General features: G+C 42.2%; 1 protein-coding gene across 13 annotated transcripts in view; it reads left to right on the top strand.

Annotated features, from left to right (window-relative positions):
* The window catches only part of IKZF2 (IKAROS family zinc finger 2), a 149,709-nt gene that overhangs the window by 87,815 nt on the left and 39,277 nt on the right, over positions 1–22,617 (top strand). For all 13 annotated transcript variants that reach the window (XM_065562137.1, XM_005279674.4, XM_005279673.4 and 10 more), the window contains one exon: positions 3,027–3,194. In XM_065562137.1, coding sequence (XP_065418209.1) covers positions 3,027–3,194 — 168 coding nt within the window. The remainder of the gene's footprint in view (positions 1–3,026; positions 3,195–22,617) is intronic.

Genomic DNA, 22,617 nt, shown 5'->3' with positions numbered 1-22,617 from the left:
CCTGCAGCCCTCCCAGCCGCTCGCTCTGCTCTGCCGGGGGAGGGGGGAAATCCCGGACATTGTGAGTGCTTTACAAATTCCCCCTGGACGCTATTTTTAGCACAAAAAGGAGGACATGTCCGGGTAAATCCGGACGAATGGTAACCCTACACCAGTGCAAAGTGGGTGTAGAACAGTAACAGATCAAGAGTGGTAACATTTTATATCCACTTTTTCTGGTGTTAATGATTTACATAAGTTGCAGGTCAACTGAATAGGCTAGTAAGCTTCAGTGGGCGTTTGGCTCATGTAGGGAGTTAAATATTTAGCCACATGACTGTTGGCTTGAGTTTTGCCTTTGTAAAAGCCAAAGAATTTTTGAGGTATCAGACTAGTCCACAAGCAGAAAGACCTCAGAAAAAGGAATTCTCTGTAACCATTACCTAGTCATTTTCTTTGTGCGAAGGGGTTGAAGTTAATGTATGGTACCTACAGTTAATCCAAGAGCATATAGAGACCTCAGTTTACTCTTCTAGGGAACCACACTCTTCAGAAATTTTGATTGTTAATTTGTGTGGGGGTTTTTTTTTGGGGGGGGGGGATGTCCAAGGTGTGAAACACCTGGATTTCACAGTGGTTTGGAGGGGTTTCTATTTTTTGCTTGGGAAGAGTGTGAGGGGATGTTTTTAAAAAATGTTTTGAACTTCTGCCATCACACATTTACAAAAATATAATGTATATTTAAGTTTTTTGGTACTAGAAATCTTTTTTGGTGACACTTGATATTAATGTTACATTTATAAATAGTTTATAAATAGTATATTAAATGATGAATAGAGGTTTTAATAAGTGGCTAATCAATTGTTATATATAATTATAAAGTCCAAAAGGTCAAGAGATTACTTATAACAATCTATATCGCATTCTATTGACACTCTTATAACCATCAATAATGTGTACAACTCATGTCGGTAATGTTTATTGCATCTATTACTCATTTATTAACCCTTCATAACCCATTTATAAATAGAAACTTAGACTTCTCAATTTTGGGTGTTCAGCACACTATTTCAACCTTATTGAGAGAAATGGAACACCCAACCCAGTCCCTAAAGCACATTGTGAAAGTTCAAAAAAAAAAAATAGTCCCCAATTACCATCAGCGGTTGGTTGATTGAAAAAATGAGGATTTATGGCCCAGCTTCTTAATAACACTCAGTCATGCTCTCAGGAAGATTACATTTCTAAATTTGTATCCAACACACATGATGGAATTTGCAGTAGACATAAGAAGTAGTTTGATGAAAACATAGCATGCATTTTATGCAACGAGGGGCCATTAATCTTACAACAGCAATTGACGAAGGTTTTGGAGGTATGTGACAGATTACAGGTTGATGACAGTCCTTTTGCAGATGCCATGTAAATATGGTTTAATGTAATTAACAATGACAAAATGAAACCACACACAGCAAAATTGGAAAAATGATTCAGTGAAGCTATGGAACCTTTCCATTACTTAGCCAACATGGCTGATCCTAAATACAAAGGTCTTACGTTGAGCCCAGAATGGGGAGAAGAAGCTGAAATGTGGCTGATGGCACATAGTTGAGTTCCTTCTCTCTCTTTTAGCATTTACAAATGAAAGTCCAGATTTCTTCCTTAAATCTATGTCTGGGAAGGAGGTTGCGTCACAGATCATTGCCTCAAAAGGGGGCAAAACTGTGGAACTAAAATACTAGAAAACTGGACAATTGATTACAGAATGCGGTCAATTATTTAAAAAAAAAGATTAATACTCCTCTCCAGCCAGCTCATTATCGAACCAAACATGCCTTCACCACATTGGAATTGATTTGGCCAAAGCTTTGTAATAGGAGATGAGCTTAAAAAAATAAATGATACTACTTGTATGCTGAAAGTTAGGAATATCCTTAAGTATCTTGTTGAATCACAGCCTTAATAAAATCATCTCAGTGTCTAAGGTCCTAATTCAGTAAAGCACTTAAGCATAGGATTGACATTAAGTATATGCTTTGATCCCATTGACTTCCTTTATAACCAATAGGGCTTAACCATATGATTAAAGTTAAGCACGTGCTTAAGTGCCGTGTTGAATTGAGATAGACTAAGTATGTTACAAAGTGGATCACGTTGTGTAAGTTTTGTGTTTCATTTCACAAAACCTTTGTGGTGTTTTTCAGCTTTCCTACTTTATTATTATTATTATTATTATTAATTATTTATTTAATGAAAAAGTGTGTCGTTTAGGTTGGGGGAAAAAAATCACAACCATCCCAGGTTAAATCAAACCTTTACTATCAACACAAACGATTTTATTAAATGCTTATTAATTTCTACTTTAAGACAAAACTCTCCTAATGGAGATAACTTTTAAATAAAAGTTATTTAAAACCCAACTCTGTTTACTTCTCCTTTTTCTAGGTGCAGCTTTTCTCACCATGTTTGCTACTTACCAAAGCTATTTGGGCCTGATTCTCATTTATACTAAAGACCCTTTGCATCACTCTAGCAGTGCAGAGGAGCCTTCAAAGGGGTTTTAATTATTTAAAAAAATTGTTTTGTTTTACGTTAAGACAGTGATATCTATCCAACGTTCTAAACCCCTCTGAGGATGGGGCCTATATAAAAAGATTTGCAAGCCACAGAGAGAGCAGCACAGCAGTGGGCTTACATTTTCCATGGTGATTAGTGGTTTTGGTTGCCCAGCTTCAGATCCCTTTTTCAGAGGGCGGCTGCTCAGCCCTTTCTGAAAATCAGGCCTCTTAAAGCATCTCCGATGGGTACCCAAAACTGAGGCACCCAAAACCACCGTTGAAAATATTGCCCACAATCATCAGGAAGTGCGAGCCTTTAGCATCAGCAAGTCCTATGTTACAAAGAGATGAAATAAAGGATTTGTGGTGGGTTTAAATTGGGTGATGGTGGACTTAGATCTGGCTGCACTATATTCTGTTACAAGCAATAGGATATTGGGTCTGTGTGTTCTGTGTTCGATGGTTTCTTGATGATTCTCTCCACTGTAGGTGAGCGCCCCTTCCATTGTAACCAGTGTGGAGCTTCTTTTACGCAGAAGGGGAACCTGCTGAGGCATATCAAGTTACACTCTGGGGAAAAACCGTTCAAATGTCCCTTCTGCAGCTACGCCTGCCGGAGAAGGGACGCCCTCACAGGACACCTCAGGACGCACTCTGGTGAGCCTCCAATGTCTCCTCTTCCTTGTTGTTTCCTTCCTCGTGACTGTTAAATCAAAGTAGGTTATGAAATTGCAACCACATTTCCTGGTGAATGAGTTCTGGGCTCCCAGACACACCAAGTCCTGAACTCTGGGAAACCAAAAATCCAAATCAGGACCTTGTGGTTCAGACCTACCTCTTGTATGAATGAGCTCCTGCATGGACGCTGACACGTTTCCCTTTGCACATCTCATTAGATGCATCCTAACTTTGGCGTTAGATTGTGTCGACATCTTAAGCCCTGAGCATCTGTAAAATCCCCAAAATGATCAGAATTAATTAGTTCATTTAAAACTGTGTTTTACTATTCATGTCACATTCCCTGTTGGCACCTAGTAAGATTCATAGACACTAATTACTTGTAGGGCTCAGGCATGCCATTAAGCCACAGTGCTTCCTAAAGCATAAGGAGGATGCAGCAATTATACCCCCATTGGAGAGAATGCATTGTATGCTCCCCCCTGTTCAAACCAGCTCCACTGGAGCTATGGTCACATCCTTTCAAACCCCCTATTGGCTCCCCCAAGGAGTCTAGTGCTGTCAGTGGCACTTGACTATAGCAGTCCCTGTATTGAAGGTCATGCATGTTGTCTGGCCCCTGCACATGGGCATCTCAAGGGGCCAGACTACTTGTACCCTCTTTGCCCAACTTCCTCACTTATGGGGTAGCCAGACACAATCAACCCCTGAAAAAGTGAAAATCTCCCATCATTATCTGTCCCCCGAGAATGTTCATCTTTTGGGGGGGGGATATCATTTACGGGAGACTGTTGTTTTTTTTTTAATTGTTGAATGAACAGAGATAATTAGACTGACTGGAAACTATTCTACTTCCTTTTTACTGATGAACTTGTTTAACGTATTGTAATATGTGATTCTTGGTACCCAGCAGAAAATACATATGGAGTATCATGCGGTGAATTTCACACATTCTTCTGACCATAACCGCTTGAAGTATAGTGAAACAAAAAATATTTTTATTTTTAAAAATGAATCATGACAAAAAACTAACCCATATTACAAAAACACACTCATTATAGTTTAAGATCATTTTTATAAGATGACTATAGATATTGTTACCTAGATATAGGTTCTTCACATTTCCTGTGTGAAAATACAAGGCGGATCTTGTACTTTTTGCATGAGGATGAAATGTTGCTGTTCAGTGGTGAGATTTTTCAAAAGTGCTTAAGTCACTTAGAAGTATAAATCCTATTGGAAGCCATGTGCTCCTTGGTGATTCACTTGCACTTGAAAGTTCTGCCTTTTTAGTTTCGAACTCCAGTTTCATTTGAGGGAGTGTCTTCTATCTAAGAGGTGTGTGTTTTTTTTTTTTTATCGACTCCCCTCACTGCACTATAAGTTAATAGATTGGTCCTAATAGTTTAGAAAAAGAAGCTGATCAAGAAGTCTAGGAGATTTCATAGAGTCTTTGCCTCTTCTTCCTTCCCTAGTCATAAAACGAGATGCATCAGAAGTGAAACCTGGGAATGAAGATAATGATGAAATATGAGACCTCAGTCTGGTCTGAAGTGAAAGCACTACGCTTTGAGCCAGATCCAAGTTGGGCCGGTTTAAATCAGCATTGCTCCACGTAAATCAAGAGAGCTATGCTTATTTGCACTGCTGAGGATCTGGCCCATTATTTCAACATGTGTGAAACTCTTTCCCTTAAAATGAATTTTAATAATTAAAAGGACACCGTCAAATTAAACATCACATTTTTCTCTGAAATATTGTTTACATACTATTCATAACAGGAAACACCCAAGAGTACTATAGGAGAAAGAGACTGGTGAATTTTTTTTTAAACACCTAATTTTTCAGCTTGTTTAGTCTGTGATTTTGGCGGCACTTTGTGTTTATGACACCTCTTAGCCAGTTTCACTGTTTCCCCTGTGTAATCTATTAGTCAGTTTTCCCCTCTTCTGTGTGTGGGTCTTTCACACAACAAAGGAGGACATTTTAAAAAATAGGAAAATGTGATTGTAAACCCATAGAAATTAGCATGTCAGAGACCGCTAAAGTACGTGGAGCTTCTTTTAAAGTGAATAGATTTTGAGTTCATATCTTTTATTGGATCAACTTCTGTTGGAGAGAGAGAGAGAGAGAGGCTTTCAAGCCACACACCGCTCTTCTTCAGGTCTGGGCAAGGTACTCCGAGCATCACACCTAAGTGCATTTAGCTGTGATACTTGTCTCTCTCACCAACAGAAGTTGGTCCAATAAAAGATATTGCCTCACCCACCTTGTCTTTCTAATATCCTGGGACTGCTACAACTGCACTGCACATGAATTTTGAGTTGACCGTTTCTCTTTTATTCCTATTTTTTTTTTGTATTTCTGTTTTCTTTGTACTTGTATAGTATCTTCATCCATGGATCTCAGTACTTAGAAACATTACAAGCTATACTGTGCCACCCTTATTCACTAGTACTTTACAATGCAAGTAGCCCCAAAATGAAAGTATTACTCAACGCATAGGTACCACTGAACATGTGTAGTTCTGGCATAATTTAGCCTTAAATAATTAAGGGTTTGAGCCTACAATTATATACTACTGTGATTATTTACCTTTCACTGACATTTGCAGTTCTACTAAACTATTGTGTATATATTTTCTCCCATCTGTAGCCCCTTTGATTTCAGGAAGGTTATGATGTCCATACAGGATATCCATAATCTTATGCATGGGAGTAGACTCATGCATTGGACTTCACTGGGACTAGAGAGACTCATGGGAATTCAATAGGATAGTAACTATTTGGAGTATTGGACCCACAGTCCCACAACACCGCTGTGACACAGGTATATGCTGTTCTATGCTCATTTTACAGCTAAGTAAATTGGGGCACAGAGAGGTTTGTTGTTCCAAGATGTCCAACAGAATTGGGTATAAAGCCCAGGAATTCTGACTCTGGCCACAGTCTAAACACCTACTTTTCTGTACAGTTTATGTACCCAAGGAAGACTTCACAGGAAACAAAGATGGTGCCATGGCAGTGCTAGTCGGGAGCCTTGGGTTCTGTTCCAGGCTTTTCCTCGCACTTCTCCTAGAACTTTGGGCAAATAGTTTATAGCCTGATTTTTGAGATTCTAAAAACCTAGAACTCCTATTAACCTCCTTGCTAGGCTGGATACTCAGCATCTCTGAAAACCAGGCCATAATTAACTTCCCTATGGCTTCGTTTACATTTGTACGATGTAGGATAATGTTTTCCTACTTCACAGAAGTGCTGTTAGGCCAAAGTAGTGTTTACCTAGTGCATTGAGATCCTCAAATGCGTGTTATGCATTTTACCAAAAAACAAAACAAAAAACCAACTGTGTTAAAAGATCATTAAGGTTGCAAAGTCAAGCACTCAAAAATTAGGAAATACCAGAATTAAGGTTGCTGGGGCAACCTTAACATGGCCTCCTTGGACATACATATTACAATACTGTCTTTAATTACATGATCACATACTGTTAGGAATTCTGCCTCATTCAGTATGTGGATGGACTTGCTCTGGGAATGAATTAGGGTTGTGCAGTGAAGGAGGCTGTCGTCTTTAAGATCCCTGCATCATGTGTTGCAGAAGTTGGCATCTGAGTAGTGGAATCGGATTCTATCCCTGCCAATGCCACAGAATTCCTAATTGGTGCTAGACAAGTCACTTAAACTAACATTTCCCAGGTGGACACTAAGACTGTGTTTCTCATTTTCTGGGAGTCTGATTTACAGAAGTGCTGTGCACTCTAGCTTCAACTGAAGTCAATGGGAGCTGTGCCTTGAACATATAAAGTGAGATACAGTGCTAAGTAGTCTGAAAAATCAAATCCTCGGCATCTCAAATTAGGCACCCAAAATTAGTGAATACCTTGGACCTTAATCTCTTTGAGCCTCAGTTCCTCATCTGTACAATAGGGTAATACCACCCCTTCCTTCACAGAGATGTTGTGAAAATAAATTCATTAATGTCTGTGAAGCACTCAGATACTCTAATGATGAGTGCCATAGAAGAACTTATGAGGGAATTTATAATTCTGTCTTCAGAGTAGGGTTTGAATTGTACCTAGTAAATAAGTCCTGTGGCCACATATAGAACAACGAGGAGAAAACATAATATTGAATAGCTGCTCTTTAAGCGTCCATCTTGTGCACTGAATAAGGCAGAGGTCCAGTGGAAAAAATAGTATGCGATCGTGTAATTACAGACTGTGTCATAATGCTTATGCACAAGGGGACTGAATTAAGGTTACACAGGCATCCTTTATACTAGCATTTTCCTGATTTTTGAGTGCTTTGACTTTGCAGCCTTAATAATGTTCTTTTTGTGTGCGTTATAGATAACAAAAGAGCCTACATTAAAAAGAACATTTTTTATATATAAGAAATATATATATATATATTTCTTTGAGCTATATAGATATGGATATAACACAAAAAATTACTGCTGTAAATGTAAAGTATGCATCCAGGGTATTTTTTTTTTTCAGTTTTTAAAAATTTTATCATGATTGTTTGTAACAAATATTTGTTTTGTTTTTTTTCTTCCCCTATTGTACTTGAATGGTGTTATTATAGAGCTGTTCAATCGCACTGAACTAATGGTATCCTTTTCGTTTGCGAAAGGAAGCCAGTGAAGCATTTGTTTTAAAAAGAACAGCACAGAAAAAATTGCATGATCTTAGCAAAATCCATACAGCATCTAAGAAAAATGGCATACCTTATTGGGAGGCTCACTGGCCATGAAAATATCCATTTACGGAAAAGCAGTTTTCTTACTCTGCTTTACACTTCTTGGGTTGAAGTCTCATTTTTTAGGGCCTTGATTGCGAACCCCTTACTCATGTTGATGAACATTCACCATGCCGGTAATCTCACTGAAACCAGTGGTTCTACTTGCATGAGTTAGCATTCTTCAGGGAGGAGTAAGGGCTGTCCATTTCAGCCTTCTGACACCCTGGGCTCTAGTAACTGGAACGTGGTCGCAGTGGAGTGGAGCAGGTAAAACTTTGGGTATGGGCATGTGTGGACTGGGAGCCAGGAGGAATTCTAATTCTGCTTGAGCTAATGACTCAGGCCTGGTCCCCACTAACCCCCCACTTCAGACTAATGTACGCAAATTCAGCTACGTTAGTAACGTAGCTGAATTCGGAGTACCTTAGTCCGAACTTACCGCGGGTCCAGACACGGCAGGGAGGCTCCCCTGTCGATGCCGCGTACTCCTCTCGCCGAGCTGGAGTACCGGCGTCGACGGCGAGCACTTCCAGGATCGATCCCAGAACATCGATTGCCTGCCGCCGGACCCGGAGGTAAGTGTAGACGTACCCTCAGTCTGAGCTTTCTAGTTTCTCAGTCAGTCCAGCTAGAATATTGCAAGAACAAGCACAGCACTGAAAAACAGATCACCCAGAGGTTAGGGGTCTATTACAGGAGTGGGTGGGCCAGGTTCTGTGGCCTGCGATGTGCAGGAGGTCAGACTTGATGATCATGATGGTCCCTTCTGACTTTAAAGTCTGTGAAGCTGTTGCCACTGTGGGAGATTTGCTATAGACATCAGTGGGGCCAGGATTTCACTCAGTATGTTAAGCTGGACTTGCCTGCGTTGAATACATTATGGATAGAAAAGAAGTTACACATGAGCTGAGAGCCAACCCTATGGAAAAGAGAGGAAATATGTGATACGCATGTAGGGGTTGGTTTGTAAGGCTCCAGATCCTCCAAGTTATGTATATGTCTACCTCTCGTTTCTTTCAGGGAGAGTTAGGTGCCTATACACCGTTAAGGAGCTGCTTCCACCACCAGCTAACAACAGTGTTTGATAACCCGTTGAGAGTGTGTTTTGATGATCTAATGCATGTACCTCTATTTACTGGGTGCTGCTTCTGCAAAATGAGGCAGGACTTTCTCTCTCTGCCTGTTTTGCTTGTGCAGTTTCGGTTAAAGTCAGTGGAATTAATCTCTTACTCGTAATGAAATTGCTTTGTTATTTGCTTGTTAGTCTTTGGATTCTTAAATGTTATTAGTTCATACACAGCATTGGGATGGTTCATACACAACATTGGGATGCTGTTTTCCTATTAGTGCTTGCAGTATCTTCTTCAGTCAGTCCTTTGCTCTGTTGTAGTGTCTGAGGAAAGCTAAGGTTTCCTATGTGCCTGGTTCCTTGTTTTAAATATGATTAGAAAAGGTGAAAGGATTAAAATATGTTAAAAGGAAGAGAGGTTGATTTGATACAAGGCCTTCCATACTCCAGGCATCCCAAGGTGAAATTCGCTCCTGAGCAGAGCTCCAGAACAAGGCTTGTGCTTCATTTATTTCCAGCTGAGACCCAATTTTGAAGGCTTAAGCGGTGCATGACCCTCTGCACAAGAAGGAATTTCATCCTCAGAGTACTTTGATGGTAGTAAATATTCATAGTGCAGCAACTACCTAGCACAAGCAGCCATTATGTACTGAGGTATATCTCCCATACTAAGTTTTAATCATTCGCAGATACTCAAAGGGCCGATTAGGCTCCTAACTCCCATTGATTTTTCAGTGGAAATTAGGAGCCTAAATAAGTTTGAGGATCTGGGCCTTTGAGCCTTTTCTCTTGAGTGACCATATTGGCCAGGACACTAGCATCACCCACCACTGTTTTCTAAAAGTGCTACAGGAATCTTCACCCAGCCCCCAAAAAAGCACATTTTGATTTTATTGTATAACTTTTTCTGAAGGAGATACAGTTTCGCCCCAAACTATAAGACTAAAGTTTATTTTGCTTATCGTGTTTTTAAAAAGATAAACCTTCTTAAAGAGTCCCTAATAGTTGCAGAAGTTATGAGTCAATCGCCAGCTGTTAAACCCAGAAGATCTGTTTCTTACAGATAAGACAGACAAATAGGAGAAGTGCCTTGGCAAATGAGGGCAGAACACTGTGGACTGGGCTTACCAAACACTCGCTTTCTGGTAATGATGAGTGTTGATTTTTAAGAAAATAAAACATCATGCGTGTTTGGGCTTTAGGGGCGGAGGGGGGGGGGAATACTTGATACTATTCAAGAGTCCAACAATCCCTCTTCTCTCTCTTTCCCCCCCCCCCCCCCCGGAAAATCTTCTAAGGATCACGGTCTGCTCATAAACATGTGTTACCTGGCCTTTACAACACAGCCAGGTAATCCAAAACTCCTCTGGAAGGCCACTGGGTCAGAGAATGGAAGGGAATAGCAGCCACTGCACAAAACGGGAGTCATGGAGCTGCTCGATGCGCTGGTAAAGCCAGATTCTCTCCTGCAATCTGTTCTGCTCAGCATGGGGAGGAGCTGGTTATGGCTCCCTGATTCTCAGGTTGCCCCAGCCCCAATCTAAAGATGGGCTGCTCTAACTTACAACAGCTGGATATGGTCTCTAAGGGCCGTTTGTAACTTGGCAGAGAGGAGCGGCACTCTTCTCTGCCACCAGCCTGTCGCTCACGACCTTTCACGGGTCCTTCCCCGCCTGTGCCAGCATGGGGTAAGGCAGCTGGCGCGGCTGCGGTCTCTGCTAGCTTAGTGCCAGCTGACCGGTCCCCCACACGCACACCTGGGGAACTCTCAGCCTGGCAGCAGCAGCCAGATTCTGACCACTTTGCCCTGTTCAAGCAGCACAAAGGGGCTGTGACCAGGACAGGCAGCTTGGCCCTCGATCCCTCGTGTGGTTTTGTCACGCTACTGTTAGGGCTGCTGTTTAGATAGAGAATACGGGGCCTCGCCTGACTCACCAGTGGGACCCTGTAACCCAGTAGTGAATCAGGCCCAACATATGTTTAAAAAAAAAAAAATCTATTTGGGGGTGGGGAGGACTTGACTTCTGTAAACAAGTTTAAATCTTCCTCTTCTGGGCTTTTGTGCTACCCCAATACAGTATGTGTGATGTCAGTGGGATCAGACAGACAAAGGAATGTGATCAGACTATTACCTATGGTGCACTGGTCCTTCTTAACAGAATATCTAATCACATCTTCAACATTTTAAGTGGTTGGGCTTCTATCAGCTCCTTGGGGAGGCCAGTCCCCTTCCCATCTGCTTTCGCAGCTATGAATCTCTTTCTAATATTTAACCTACACTATCCCTTCATTAGTTTGAGGTTACTGTTCCCTGTAATACCATCATCTGGGACTGTGAATAATTCCTTTACTTTATTTATATTGTGATTTTGATGGCTTTTACAGACTATAGTCTTTTGTGCCCCTTCAGTCATCTCTGTTCTCCACGCTATAAATTCTTTGATCTTGTCTTCTATCTTATCTCCCAATCATTTTACCCTTTTTGTTGCCCTGTTTTAAATTTTCTCTACTTTTGTATTTCCATCCTAGACTGGGGGGGGGGGGGGGAGGGGACCAAAATTGGAGGTGGTTGTCCTGGAGGAAAGATGGTCTTGTGGGTAAATGCTGAGCTAGAACTAGCTCAGACATAGGCTTCCTCTGTGACCTTGGACAAGTTAATTTAATCTACTCTCTGCCTCAGTTCTCGATCTCTAAAATTAGGATAATATCATAAGAACATAAGAATGGCCCTACTGGATCAGACCAAGGATCCATCTAGCCCAGTATCCTGGCTTCCAACAGTGGCCAATGCCAGATGCCCCAGAGAGAATGATCAGAACAGGCAATCATCAAGTGATCCATCCCCTGTTGCTCATTCCCAGCTTCTGGCAAACTGAGGCTAGGGACAACATTCCTGCCCATCCTGGCTAATAGCTATTGATGGAGCTACCCTCCATGAACTTAACTAGTTCTTTTTTTGAGCCCTGTTATGGTCTTGGCCTTCACAACATCCTCTGGCAAGGAGTTCCACAGGTTGATTGTGCATTGAGTGAACAAATACTTCCTTTTATTTGTTTTAAACATGCTGCATATTAATTTCATTTGGTGACCCCTAGTTCTTGTGTTATGAGAAATAGTAAACAACACTTCCTTATCTACTTTCTCTACACCAGTCATGATTTTATATACCTCAATCATATCTCTTCTTAGCTGTCTCTTTTCCAAGCTGAGAAGTCCCAGTCTTATTAATCTCTTGTCATACGAAAGCCGTTCCATACCCTTAATCATTTTTGTTGCCCTTTTCTGAACCTTTTCCAATTCCAATATATCTTTTTTGAGATGGGGCGACCGCATCTGCACACGGTATTCAAGATGTGGGCGTACCATGGATTTATATAGAGGCAACATGATATTTTCTGTTCTATTATCTATCCCTTTCTTAATGATTCCCAGCATTCTGTTCGCTTTTTTGACAGCTGCTGTACATTGAGTGGATGTTTTCAGAGAACTTCCCTACATCACAGTGGTGTTGTGAGGGTAAGATGCATTCATGATTGTGAGGTGCTTGGATTCTGTGATAAGGAGAGCCATATAAGTGCTTAAATATTCCAGTGTCTGTTACACCAAGGCTATGAAGAGCTATGTATTATCTCCTTAGTTTTACATATCCTTGTTGCAACAGTGATATGCGTTAATTACTAAGTGGAAGGAACTTCATAGTGTTACCCTCACCACTTCAGTATTATACTCTGATAACTGGCTGATTATCTCTGGCAAAATGGTAAAGGTGGTTATTATAAATAATGAAGTACTTAGGCTGCACTTTTCATCTTCAGTTACTTTACAACCATTAACTATTTAATCCACACCAGACCCATGGGAAGTAGAAACATATTATTACCCCATTTTTACAGATAGGGAAAATGGAGTCGGAAAATCTAAGGAGCTGATCATCTACAGTTGAAATCATTAGGAGCTGGGGGTGTTTAACACCTCTGAAAATCAGACTGCTTATCTCCCTTAATTTGGATGTAAGTGCCAGTTTTCAGCCATCCCAGTTTAAAACATTTGCCTTTATACATACAGGGCCCACTTTGCAAACATAGGCACCTAAGGAAGATTCCATGTGCCTGATATATAAAGGACAGGCTCTCAGCTAGAAGACTTGGGGACACATTTTAAAAGGGCCTGAGTCCTTTAACGCAAGCTGTAGAGGCTCTGGAGGATGTAGGGGTCAGTCCTTGGTGGGAACCAAGTCCCTACACAAATCTTGTATTTGAATGCTCAAAATGGCATGTAAGCACATAAACAGGAATTTAAGCTCCTAAGTGCTGCTCTAAGCATTTGCACATCTTGTATAGGGCCCTCTTTGGAGATTTGGGCTTGTCCTTGCACTAACATTGTGATAGGCTCAACACACAATCCTGCCACACCACAAATTTCTTAGCTGGCTGCAGATACTTTTTCAGAGGAGACAACCCAAGATGGCAGCCATGAGCCTGCCCTTATTGTTGATGTTAAAACTTGGTTTTCACTTAAGTAAGCCGGAGCAGAGGAAAAACGAGACACTTTCTTGGATCTAGCCCATCTGAGTGGCTCGGTCTTACAGTTGCTTTGAAAGCAGGGTATACATTGTTTTCACTGGAAAAAGCCTTTCTCATCATGGCCTATATTGGGAGCGAATCTAATGTGTCAGCTAGGCTTTGACAGTTCTTGCAAGGACCTGAAAAACCACTCACTTTAGGACACTTTGACTCTGGATCTGAAGTATTTGGCTTTAGGCCCAGCTTTCACTGCTATCACTTAGCCATTTTATGGGGCCATGTAAAATGGATACTAGAAACTAGCCAGTGACTCCGATAATAAGCAAGACTGCTAAGGTGAGTGAGGTATTTTTGCCATCCTGAGGGAAGCTAAGAGAGATTGGAGAAAAAAATTAACCTGGTTAACACCATACCACAGTGGAGCTGGACAAGGCTTCTGCTGATTTGTTCTCCCATGCACTCAGCAACCTGCTGTTATGAATTGCCTCAGGGCTAAGATATTGATGGCTATCACTGGAGAAAGAAAATGAGAGAGAGAGAGAGATGCGATTTTTATAGTGAACCTGTTGTGAACCCTGTGTGACTCTCTGCATATCTACTTGAAATTGTATGTGAAAAGCAATGAAATTTATCCTGAAGGTTTCCTATCAGGGGAACTATATTTTCACCTGATTGCACCTCTCTGGCTAGTTTCCCATTTTCTGTTTGATCTAACTGTGAATTCTCCCCACCTAATGCCCCTCCTTCTTTCCTGGAGGTGGTTGATAGGAGTTGATTACACTGCGGATTACACAAGAGGTGTCAGTTGCACACATGTTTTGCATAACTGTGCAGGACTGATTTCAGATATAGTGCACCAAGTTCTCCTCCATGCTTTGCAACAGAGGGGGGAGATATATATCTTCATTCCTGAACCAAGAGGAACACTGCTTACACCATGCCCCATTGAAATTTCACAAGGAGCACCTGGTTATGATTATACCAACCAAACAATTATTCATAGGCTGAAAATGGTTGTTTTGGTGGTTGTTTTTGTTTTTGTTTTGTTTTTCTTCAGAAAAGTGATCATTAAAAGATGTTCATTCTTTTTTTTTTTTTAATTTTTTAATTTTATTTTATTTTATTTGTTAAGAATAAAACACAAAAAATACCTTTACATGGGCTCTAGGCACCCTGACAGTTATCCGCAAAGATGTTACCCAGCAGCACAGTACAATGAGCAAAGCTCACATGCCAGCCCATGCAGCACAACACCCCACCTTCAGCCCATCCCAGAAGAGAGAAGGTTTTGTACTGTTGGCAAATTCCAGCTGTTTTGATTCAAGGGTGGGAGAATGAGTTTTATAGCCAGTTGACCTTTGTGGAGAATACAAGCTGCCACCTCTCTCTTACAATGAGGTAGGTCAAGCTTGATCTCTGAACAGGATAGTCTTGTGGTTAAGGCATTGGAGTGGAGCTTGATACCTGGGTCCAGTTCCTGCTTCTAGCACAGACTTCCTGTGTGACCTTGGGCAAGTCACTTAGTCTCTCTGTGCCTCAGTTCCCCATCTGTACAATGGGGATAATAGCTCTGCCCTACCTCACTGAGGGGGAAACATTAAAAAAGATTCTGAGGTGCAAATATACAATGGTGATGGGGACCAGATAAGGACCTGACATGAATAGTCCTTGGGCAAATCACTCGCTTTCTTTGTGCCTCAGCCCCCCATCTGTAAAATGGGTATTATAGCACTTCCTTTTCTCCCACCTCTTGCCTATTCAGATTGTAAGACCGTCTATGCACTATAACTGAGCTAGTGTGACATGGGCAGACGGATGCTCTCTCAGACAGGCAGATCCCAGGCTATTTCGGGCTTCAAACTCCTACTGGAAGACAGGCCCATTACCTGTAAAGAATACATTGCTGAGAAATTGATGATGGAGTTTTTATAGAGAAAGGCCTTGGGTCCATAAAATCTTCCTCATTTGTGTGCTGTTCATCTATGTGCATTTTGCTCATCTCCTTGGAGATAGTGACTTGCATCAGAACAGCTAACCTTGACTGTAGAAGGCCTGGCATTTCTAGCTTGTGGGAGGGGAACGAAGCTGGAGCTCTGCCGCTATAATTTCCAACGGACATAAAGTGAAATTTTTGTACGATCTGATTAGAGCAGAAACAGTTCTGTACAATGTTTTCCATTGAACATCTTGCCCTGTTACATCCCACATTAACACATCTCACATATTTTGCATGAGGAGTGCGGGGTTTTGAGTTTGTTTCATGGTTCTCACCCCATCCCCATTTGTGAAACTTCCACCCAGTCTTTCTTCTGTCCAAATAGCTGAATCTGCAGGATTGGTATATTTGGAACTCTGTGGCAGTGGCGAGGCTGTGTGCCAGCTGCATTACTCACTCTGTCTCCAAAGGAACATGTTGCCTCTCTTTTCTTTATAATCTCCACCCTCTCCCCCTTTCTTTTTCCCACTTGATCCGTATAGGAGAGTCAGAGAAACCTGCTCATCCACAACCTGTCCCTTCTTGCCAATTCTTGGAACAGCGCTCGTCATTTCTTGTTAGGTGTCAGGAATAGATTATGAAAACAAAAACTCTTGTCCACAGTGTGTCTCTGTTCAGGGGAAGGATAGCTCAGTGGTTTGAGCATTGGCCTGCTCAACCCAGGGTTCTGAGTTCAATCCTTGAGGGGGCCACTTAGGGATCTGGGGCAAAAATCAGTACTTGGTCCTGCTAGTAAAGGCAGGGGGCTGGACTTGATGACCTTTCAGGGTCCCTTCCAGCTCTATGAGATAGGTATATCTCCATTTAAAAAAAGAAAAAAATAGCTATACTATAAAAGGAAAGTCAGTGTACAGTAAAGACATGATTTAAAAGATGAGCCCAATAAAGACAGTTAGCTTTTGTAAGAGGCTTTTTATTCTGAATTTCATTTTGCAACACGGCTTTTTCTCCTCTAAAATGCCAGTGTGGAATGGGGAAATGATTTAAGGCAAAAGCAAAGCACATTCATGGAGATTTGAAACTTAATCTTAACTATGCTGCATCTTAAAATGACAGGAGGAAGGAAGGGATAAGGTATTTACATAAATCTTTTAAACAGAAGGAGTGAGGTTCTGATCTCTATTATGGTTGGGCAAATCTGAAAAAAAAATCCATTGGTTTCAATGGAATTCTTCTGGTTTTGCAGCACTGCAAATCCCAAGTGTTCAAAAATCAAGAGTCAATCAGTCATGGGCTTCAAAATTACGAGATTGTAAAATAATAAATTTGAAGTTCTTTTTATTGGCCTTCTGGTGTTTGAGCCTTTAGGGTTAACGTTTCCAAGCTCTTCTCCACAATCATATGGGCTAGAAACTTCCTTTTAAAAACAGGAAACCTGAGATTCTTCTATAATCACCTAATTGCTGGAGCTGGAACTTTACGAAAAACACCAATTGTTGTGAGACTTGCAGTACAACTGCAAAGAGTTGGCAACAGTGGCATCAGATCTGGCTCCATGTAGGTAGCTACCCCAACCCTGGGGAAAATGCAGGGATAAATTTTCAGCATGATGTGTTGGAACGAAACCACTTGACTCCTAACAGTGGAGCATCTCCCAATAAAACAACATAGCTAAACCTTTATGCACCACAATGTAACTGTCCATGTTAGACATACTAAGACAGAGGTGGGCAAACTACGGCCCGTGGGCCACATCCGGCCTGCAGGACCGTCCTGCCTGGCTTTTGAGCTCCCGGCCGGGAAGGCTAGTCTCCGGCCCCTCCCCTGCTGTCCCGCCTCCCCCGCAGCCAGGTCGCCGCATGGGCAGTGCTCTGGGCAGTGGGGTTGTGTGCTCCTGCCGAGCAGCACGGCAGCGTGTCTGGCCCTGGCCAGGCATTAGGGCTGCGAGCTCCTGCTGCTCTGAGCGGCATGGTAAGGGGGCCAGGGCCGGGGGGTTAGATAAGGGGTGGGAGGTCCCAGGAGGCAGTCAGGGGACAGGGAGCAGGGGGGGGTTGGATGGGGCAGAGCTTCTGGGGGATGGTCGGGGGACAGGGAGGAGGTTGGATAAGCGTGGGAGTCCCAGGGGGGCCTGTCAGGGGGTGGGGGTGTGGATAGGGGTCAGAGCAGTCAGGGGACTGGAAGCAGGGGGGTTGGATAGGGGGCGGGGTCCCAGGGGTGGTTAGGGGCAGGGAGTTCCGTGAGGGGCGGTTAGGGTACAAGGAGCAGGGGGGGCTGGATGGGTGGGGGATTTTGAGGGGGGCAGTCGGGGGTGGGAAGTGGGAGATAGGGGGTGAGGGCCAGGCTGTTTGGGGAGGCACAGCCTTCCCTACCTGGTCCTCCATTCAGTTTTGCAACCCCAATGTGGCCCCTGGGCCAAAAAGTTTGCCCACTCCTGTACTAAGAGAATGCAACTCCATTGATGTCAGTGGTCTTATGTAAGGGATTCATTTGTCCCAAAGGGGTAGTGATGAGTGAGCCTCAAAAGATTTGGAGTTTGGGTTCAGTTCAGATTCATATTCAAACTTTGTCTACACTATTCTAACCTTCTGAGTCTGCTGAAAATTTTGCAAGAACAGGCTCTCTCACAAGGTTGCCACCACTTCTGCTGTAGTCCATGCTGAAAATACAGTTAGAACAATTGTTCTAGTATTATTTTGGGGCTTTCGGGTCCAGTCGTGATTGAAACATCTATGAACAGACCTATGGGAACAATCCAGAACCTTCCAAAAGGTTTGCGTTCCGTTTAGTTCTTGAAAGGAGGAATTGGCGAGTCTTTTTGCAGAACCAATTAATCCATCCCTAATTAAAGGTTCTCAGATATTCATATAAGAGCCAGATGCTGGCCTCCAGGAAGGGCAAACCAGCCTTAAACCTGCTCTCATTGGTGGGAATGAGTCCCAGTCCACCATAGAGACAGTAGCACCCTGATCTGCTGGCCACTTAACATAGCATTGTGCCAGTGATAGGTCAGGGGCACGCTGGAGGAGGAGGATATGCCTGGATGGCACAACAGTCCGACAGTTCTCCGCCAACATTACAAATTGGTGTAGGCTACAGCAGCCTTGAGGCCTCCCCTTGACTTAAGTGAGCCAAGTGGCGCTCTGGTGCAAGTGAGGCTCTAACTCCTCAGGCCCTGCCAGTTGGTCCCCTTCTCTCTGCAACTGCCTGATCAGCTTCAGCCTTTATTTTTGTATGGCCGATGAACTGAAACATCCATGCATCTCTATTTGCCTATCAAGGAAAGAACAAGCAGGAGCAAACGCTTTGGTGGAGAACCTCAGTTTTTGATAAAAAGAAGAGTGCATATCTACATCCAAATTCTGTGTGGCCCACGGGCCCCTGGCATGCTGTCCCAGTTAGTCCTTGGGCAGGCTTGGTTTGCAGCTAAGGAAATAAAGTGATGTAATAAGAGCACCTAAAAATGTAAATTGCTCTAATATAAGTGTTTTTTTCCTTAAAGTCACAGTTCCTGAAGTCAGATGATCACAAGAGAATCACAGTGTAAATATTCTTCAGGGTGGTGGAGTTAATACAGGGCAAGCTCCTATTAAATTACTGTTGACTTCAGTACGAGTTGGAGGTGCCCAGTACCTCACAGAATCAGGCCCTTTGTTTTGAATGTGTTCGCTAACTAAATTATTATTATTTCTATTACATTACCACCGTGATTATTAGTTCAAAAGTCCGCGAAACAAAAGCAGTGCCCCGTTCTGCTAGGGGCTGTACACACACCTAGTGAGAGACAGTCACTGCCGAAAGAGTTGACTATCTCAGTACAAAAGCCAGGAAAATGATAGGAAGAAGGAAGGCTTATTATCCCCATTTTGCAAGTGGTTCACTGAGGCACAGATGTATTAAGTGACTTGGGCACACAAGGAGTCTGTGACACAGCTGGGAACTAAACACAGATCTAAGTCCCCAACCAATGCCTTAACTGCAAGACTACTTTTCCTCAAACTTAAAAAAAAAAAATAATAATAATAATAATATTAAAATAGGAAAGAGGAGGGAAAAAACCTTGTGAAAGCAAAGTTATTTTGCCCCCTCAGCACTGAGAGAATGATAAGCTTTATACTTTCCCTCAAACTGCATTTAAAATTATGGAAAGAAGCAACCAGTGCTGAACTTTCTCATGGAAACTTCTCCAGTGCATTTTTTTTTTTAACTGCTCCATGATCCTGAAATTCTGTTAATGCATTAGTTTCCTAAGTTCACTGTTTTAACGTCCCTGCTTCCACACAGTGTACCAATGGGTTTAGAATTCTCGGTTTTGTTTTCTGTGACTGCCCTGCCTTAACTTTTAGTGCAGACAGTTTCATGTGGGGGGGCAGAGGTTAGTCTTTTGGTTTAATTTTACACCTGTATTTTATTTCCTTTTCCTTTGTCCTCTTCTCTTTTTCAGGCTTTACAGTTTGAATTCATCTAGTGCTTGTATTGCAACACTAATTGCATTGGTAATCAAGCAAACTTTGAATGTTTTAAGGAACTGCAAATTCTCCAGAAGAAGTGGGAAGGGTATTAAGGCTAACAGGAATTGCTGCATTTTATTACGTGACACAGATTAATGTAGCCTTACTGTCAGAGGTAGGCACTTGTTGTAGAGGTTTTCAGTAGAACAGAGGCCGTCCGATACCCAAGATTCATTTTTCATATAGTTAAGAGTCTGTCCCCCTTTTTAAAATACATCTTTCTTGTTTCTGTTCTGACGGCTCTACAGAATTAGACCCACAAAAGCTGATCCTGATTTTTCTCTCATGTGCTACACAACCTCACTGCAGCACTGTTCCCACCTGGGGCTTTGTACTCAACACCCTATGAATAGCAGAGAGATTCTGTCTCTAGTTGTCTGTGGCTTATGCTCCGTATCCCCTTGCCCACACCTAGCAGGGAACCATTAGTAATGATACCCAGTGCAATCATCTGAGCATGCTGAGAGAGCACTTCCATGTTAGAGCTAAGGGAAGAGATTTCCAAAACAGACTGATTGGCAAGATCAAAGCAATGAGCAACTCTAAAAGTTAAATGCCCAAAGTCATATGCCCTCAGTTCATGACTGTGGGCACTGTGCCTTCTGAGCACACGTGCAGGTTCTTCGAGACCAAGTTAGTGGTTAATTCTCTATTTAGAGAGTACTGATCCCAGCTGGAACAGTAAACTACTGGCTATATCCTGATTGCGCTTCTAGCGGCAGATAAGAGCTCAAATTATTGCTGGAGGAACTTTTAGAGTGGGATTTTCAAAAGCAGAGTTAGGTCCAATGCTGAGTGCTCTTGAATATTCCACTTAAAAAAAAAATGTTCCCTGTAGTTTGTTTCCCTGTAGTCCATGTATTTTTGTGAGGTCTGTTTGCCGAGGGCAATGGTGGGTTAAGGGCAGAGGGACTCAATCGGATTGGTTTCTCTCTGACCTTGTTTGACACATGGAAGAGAAGACAAAAATGAATGCTTGAGCTGCTGATATTTGTGAGGATAACTTTGTAGGGTGTGCTAAACTGCTCATCGGGCGGTGGGGGGAGAGAAATTATAATTCTAGAGTCTCTCCTGTTTTTGGAAGCAGGGCTGGTTTTGTTGGATACTGCCCTTGATCAAAGTAGGTGAAAACTTCCTAAGCTGTTACTTAGCAGAAATGAGGATCTGGCAATGTTTTCCCTGTCACTGTCATCTCCATGACAACTTGTTAAAAATCTGTTTTCAAAACTGATCTTTTAACGTTGGGAAGAGGGGAAATGAAGCTATTGAAATGAAAACCAGAACATGAAGATAGGTCTCGAGTGTCTGTTCTCCCTGTCTCAGAACACAAAAACAAGGATACATTCAGTGAAACTGAAAGATGGCAAGTTCAAAACTGATGCAATGAAATATTTTCCTTACAGAATGCTGAATTGAGACCATGGAATTCATTGCCACATGATATGACTGAAAGCTACAAATTTAGCAAGATCTAAGGAAAGATTGGGCATTTCTGTGGATAACTAGATTATCCAGAGTTATAGTGCTTTTAAAAAAAATATTTTGGAAGGGACAAGACCATCACAGAGGATAGATTATCCGACATTTGCCTACTGCACCTTTCTCTGAGACAGCTGGTGCTGGCCACTGTCAGTCAGTCTGTTCAGAACTTTCATTTCTTGTGTCGCCAATTCAATATTCTCATTATATAGGCCTTCTGTATTCTGAAAACACTTAGGACCAGATTTTGCTACCCTCACTCACCTTGAGTGATACCTTGCTTGACACTGAAGTCAATGGGACTGCTTGTGGAGTAAAATGCTACTCAGCTTGAGTAAGGGTGGCAGAATTTGTCCTTTAATTTTCCTTTTTGTCTTTGGGACAAATTGCTGCCCTCACAATTCTGGGCAGTGAACATACTTGCTGTGGATATTATGGTAAAGTGCTACAGGGACTCAGTATGGCGTACAAGAGATGACACTTTAAAGAAAAGAGTACCAGATCCTTAAGTGGTGTAAGTTAACTCCCGTACAGCTATACCAGTTTACATCAGCTGAGTATCTGGCCCACAGTCTAGATTTGTTTTACGAAGAGAAAGAACCACCTGTCAAGGAGTGTTTGTCCAACAGCATTCCTGATGTGATCTGAGGATTCCACACCCTGCACTGCGTGCATGAGCAGTTCATCTCCAATTGGGATTGGTCAACGCAAACCTTCAGTTGCAAATCAGGTAAAGAACACCAGCCAGCTCCTTAAATTCCTTAGAGGCGGATGCACTAATTACGCAGACCAGAAAAATAAGTCAACCAAAGCACTTTCTTTCTTCCTAGCTGTTTTTTGCTGAAACTGGATTAAAACCAAAAGAAACTCATTGGTCTATTTCGGAAGGTTTATTATGTAAATCGATTTGCATACAGCGTGCCACATCCGCAGTACTATAATGCTAAAGGTCTGAACAGCAGTAGAAAGTCCAGAGCTAGTAAATTCAGTTAAGGCTTCGTTTCTGTCCTTAACACACTCCTTCCCATGCACTTTTGGTGCCTAAGTATTGTAGATAGGGATGTCTTTTGCTGTGGGGGATGCCAAATTTTAAATGATCCTATATATATCACCTGCAATGGTTCCCCAACCTCAAAAGAAAGT

Source organism: Chrysemys picta, chromosome 11 (assembly GCF_011386835.1).
Source record: "Chrysemys picta bellii isolate R12L10 chromosome 11, ASM1138683v2, whole genome shotgun sequence".
Taxonomy (NCBI): domain Eukaryota; kingdom Metazoa; phylum Chordata; order Testudines; family Emydidae; genus Chrysemys; species Chrysemys picta.
This window is presented reverse-complemented; position numbering and strand designations above follow the sequence as displayed.